The 3875-nt window shown below is 44.7% G+C and overlaps 1 protein-coding gene across 1 annotated transcript in view; it reads left to right on the top strand.

Annotated features, from left to right (window-relative positions):
* The window catches only part of LOC107756204 (interleukin-1 receptor accessory protein-like), a 20054-nt gene that overhangs the window by 10333 nt on the left and 5846 nt on the right, over positions 1-3875 (top strand). The window contains exons 4-6 of the mRNA XM_016573234.1: positions 1499-1595; positions 1673-1805; positions 1892-2040. Coding sequence (XP_016428720.1) covers positions 1499-1595; positions 1673-1805; positions 1892-2040 — 379 coding nt within the window. The remainder of the gene's footprint in view (positions 1-1498; positions 1596-1672; positions 1806-1891; positions 2041-3875) is intronic.

Below are 3875 nucleotides of genomic sequence, written 5' to 3' on the forward strand. Positions count from 1 at the left end.
CTCTCTGTACCCACCTCCATCTGTCAGTGGATCACCAGCTTCCTGACAGACAGGCAGCAGCTAGTGAGGATGGGAAAACTTGCATCCAACACCCACACCATCAGCACTGGAGCTCCTCAGGGCTGCGTTCTCTCCCCACTGCTTTTCTCCCTTTACACAAATGACTGCACCTCTAAAGACCCCTCTGTCAAATTCCTGAAGTTTGCAGATGACACTACAGTCATCTGCCTCATCCAGGATTAAAAACCACAACAAATTCCTTGTGTGTTTGTGCACACTTGGTGAATAAAGCCGATTCTGATTCTGACAATTTTGAGTACATATCTCACAATTCTGAATTCATGTCTCGCAATTCTGAATTCATATCTCATAATCCTGAGTTTATATCTCACAATTCTGAATTCATGTCTCGCAATTCTGAATTCATACCTCACAATTCTGAATTCATATCTCACAATTCTGAATTCATATCTCACTAAAGATTCTGAATTCCTATCTCACTATTCTTATTTCATATCATAATTCTGAGCTTATATCTCACAATTCTGAATTCATACCTCACAATTCTGAATTCATATCTCACTGAAGATTCTGAATTCATATCTCACAATTCTTAATTCATATCATAATTCTGAGCTTATATCACAATTCTGAATTCTTATCTCAATAAAAATTCTGAATTCATATCTCACAATTCTGAATTCATATCATAATTATGAGCTTATATCTTGCAATTCTGAATTCGTATCTCACAATTCTGAGTTCATATCTCACAATGCTGAATTTATATCTTGCAATTTTGAGTTTATAACTCGCAATTCTGAATTAATATCTCACAATTCTGAGTTTATATCTCACAATTCTGAATTAATATCTCACAATTCTGAGTTCATATCTCACAATTCTGAATTCATGTCTCGCAATCCTGAGTTTATATCTCACAATTCAGAATTAATTATCTCACAATTCTGAATTCATATCTCGCAATCCTGAGTTTATACCTCACAATTCTGAATTCATGTCTCGCAATTCTGAATTCATATCTCACAATTCTGAGTTTATATCTCGCAATTCTGAATTAATATCTCACAGTTCTGAGTTTATATCTCACAATTCTGAATTCATGTCCCGCAATTCTGAATTCATATCTCACAATTCTGAATTCCTCATAATTCTGAATTTATATCTCAATTCTGAATTCATATCTCGCAATCCTGAGTTTATATCTCAGTATTCTGAATTTATATCTCACTATTCTGAGTTTATATCTCAATTCTGAATTCATATCTCACAATTCTGACTTTTTCTCTCAATTCTGCGTTTATATCTAGTAATTCTGACTTTATATCGCAATTGACTTCATCACAATTCTGACTTTTTCTCGCATATCTCACAATTTGGAGAATTCTTTGCAGAATTGTGAGATTAAATTAGTTTTATTTTGGTTTTTTTTTTTTTTTGTGGCAGAATTAATCCATTAATTTGACCTTGTCATAAGGTTTTCAAACATCTTTCTCCTGTAGTTCCTGATGTCGGCAGTAAAGTTCCCATCATCCTGAATCCCGCGAGCGATCAGATCTACACGGTGACTCTGGGTGAGCATCGTCATCTTTTTTCACTGTTTTTGCCGTGTTTTCTTCAGTATGCTTCAGTGAACGTCTCCACATTGCAGGAGATACAGTGACACTGTCCTGTCGTGTGCATCTGCCTCACCTGTACGAGGAAAAGCAGCACATCTGGTGGACCATCGATAACAAAACCGTGGAGCAACTCGCCGACCAACGATTCAGCTCACTTGAAGCCACGTACGACACGTTTGTGTTTTTCTCACTTCTTTGTTCTGTCTCTATCTCTGTTTTACTGACGTGTGTGTATGTGTGTGTGTGTGTAGGCTTGTGTCATATGATTACGGTGACGAGTTGAAAGAACGAGTCCTGAATGTGATGGATTTTTCAGCTGACGACCTGCAGAGGGAGTTTAACTGCTCTGCTAGAAACAGCCGTGGGTTCAACACCAGCCGAGCCGTACTGAAGACCGAACGTAACTACACACGCTAACATGACTAACACACAGGGCCGGGGCTAGGGGGGGGCGATGCCCCCCCAGATTCTCCTTCCTTGGGAAAGCTAGCATGTCTCCGACATAGTGATAACACTCGTTGCTAGGTTGGCCATATGCACCGTTCATACGGGACACGTCCCGGCCTGGATTTTAATATTGCCTAAAATATCCAGGTTTTGGCTGTTTGCCCTGTGCAGGTCGATCGTTGTGTGACATTCATGAGAGCTATAGAGAGCAGAGCAGACGGCTCCTTATGCTTTCGAATAGCTCTTGCACCTACTTTGGTGTCTTTTTTTTTATCGGTGCGCAACGACGCTTCAAGTCAAACGAACGAACAAACACGCCTGTAGGCTACATATATTTTTTATTATCTGTATACAGGATTTGGTGTTCGTCCATTATAAGCCGCATTAAGAGTTTTCTTTATAATGGTTCCCTCTCGAGCTTTCACGAGACATCACAGAGATATTTCTCCCCAGACCTCCAGGAGGAGCTCATGAAGGTTCTGTCAAGGGCTGTCCAGGAGATGGAGCTTACCTGGAGTCCTCCAGAGGAGCCTGCCAGGAGTAAGCTTGACTCCTGGTATTTCAGGTCCACCCGGAAAGCTGACTCGAGGACATCGGTCCCCTTCTTCCCCGACGTACATGAGCAGCTGGTGAAAACATGGTCTGCGCCCCAATCAGCGCGCGTCCACTCTGCCACACAGGCCATTTTTTCCCACGTGGATGGGGCGGAGGCCCACAGGTACGTGCGCTCTCCCCCAGTCGAGGAGACCGTCGCTCACCTTTGGTTAAACCTAGCTGACCTCAAGGATGCTGACCGTAAAGTGCTGCTGTGAACGCTCCTGTGACTCCCTCCGGCCTTTTTGGTGACGCCGTGGAGTCCATTACTGAGCGCTTCGCGGAAGCTCAAAAGCGCGCCAAAGCCATAAGTCACGTGATGCCGAGGCGCGCTTTCCAGCAGCAGACGGTGAGATCCAGATCCTCGTCGGCACCTTGCTCTTCCCAGCGGAGGGATAACCCCAGGCCAGGCGACCGCGGCGGTGACGGCTACTGACGGCTACTGCTCCTGAACTGCCTGAAGAGCTCAGAGACAGAATTGTGGCAAGGCACAGGGCTAAGCGCATAGGGGATTTACATGTGTTTTCTGTGGACAGCGACTGTATTCTCTTCGGACCCGGTGACTGCAGCATCACTCTCCGGCCAAGACCGGGCTACGTGCCTAAATCACTATCTACCCCTTTCAGAGCGCAGACTGTTTCGCTGTCTGCCCTGTCTTCTGAGTCATCGACCTCGCGTGATGCGGACACTCAGACTTCGTTGTGCCCCGTCAGGGCTTTGAGGCTTTACATTGACCGTTCGGCCAGCTTTCGGCAATCTGACCAGCTTTTCGTGTGCTACGGTGGTTGTGCAAAGGGCCGGGCCGTATCAAAACAGAGACTTTCACACTGGATTGTGGACGCTATCACGGCTGCTTATACGAGCCAAGGTTTGGAATGCCCCTTTCACATTAGGGCCCACTCAACAAGAGCTATTGCCTCCTCCTGGGCGTGGTCGAAAGGTATGTCTATTCAAGATATATGCTTTGCAGTCGGCTGATCTTCTCAGAATACCTTCGCCAGGTTTTACAAGCTGGACGTTCAGTCCTTAGCCTCCCGAGTGCTGTCGGTGAGTGACTGATTCACGTTTATGCTACCTGTATTCATGTGTTGCTTCCTCGATTATCATGTTATTTGTTATGCTGCTTAACACCGTTATCTCTGTGCAGCCCCTGACAGTAATGTTGTTGCTTCTGCCCTGTTCTCAGCGCAGCCG

This window comes from Sinocyclocheilus rhinocerous, unplaced genomic scaffold (assembly GCF_001515625.1).
Source record: "Sinocyclocheilus rhinocerous isolate Xijiao unplaced genomic scaffold, SAMN03320098_v1.1 scaffold592, whole genome shotgun sequence".
In the NCBI taxonomy this organism is placed as follows: domain Eukaryota; kingdom Metazoa; phylum Chordata; class Actinopteri; order Cypriniformes; family Cyprinidae; genus Sinocyclocheilus; species Sinocyclocheilus rhinocerous.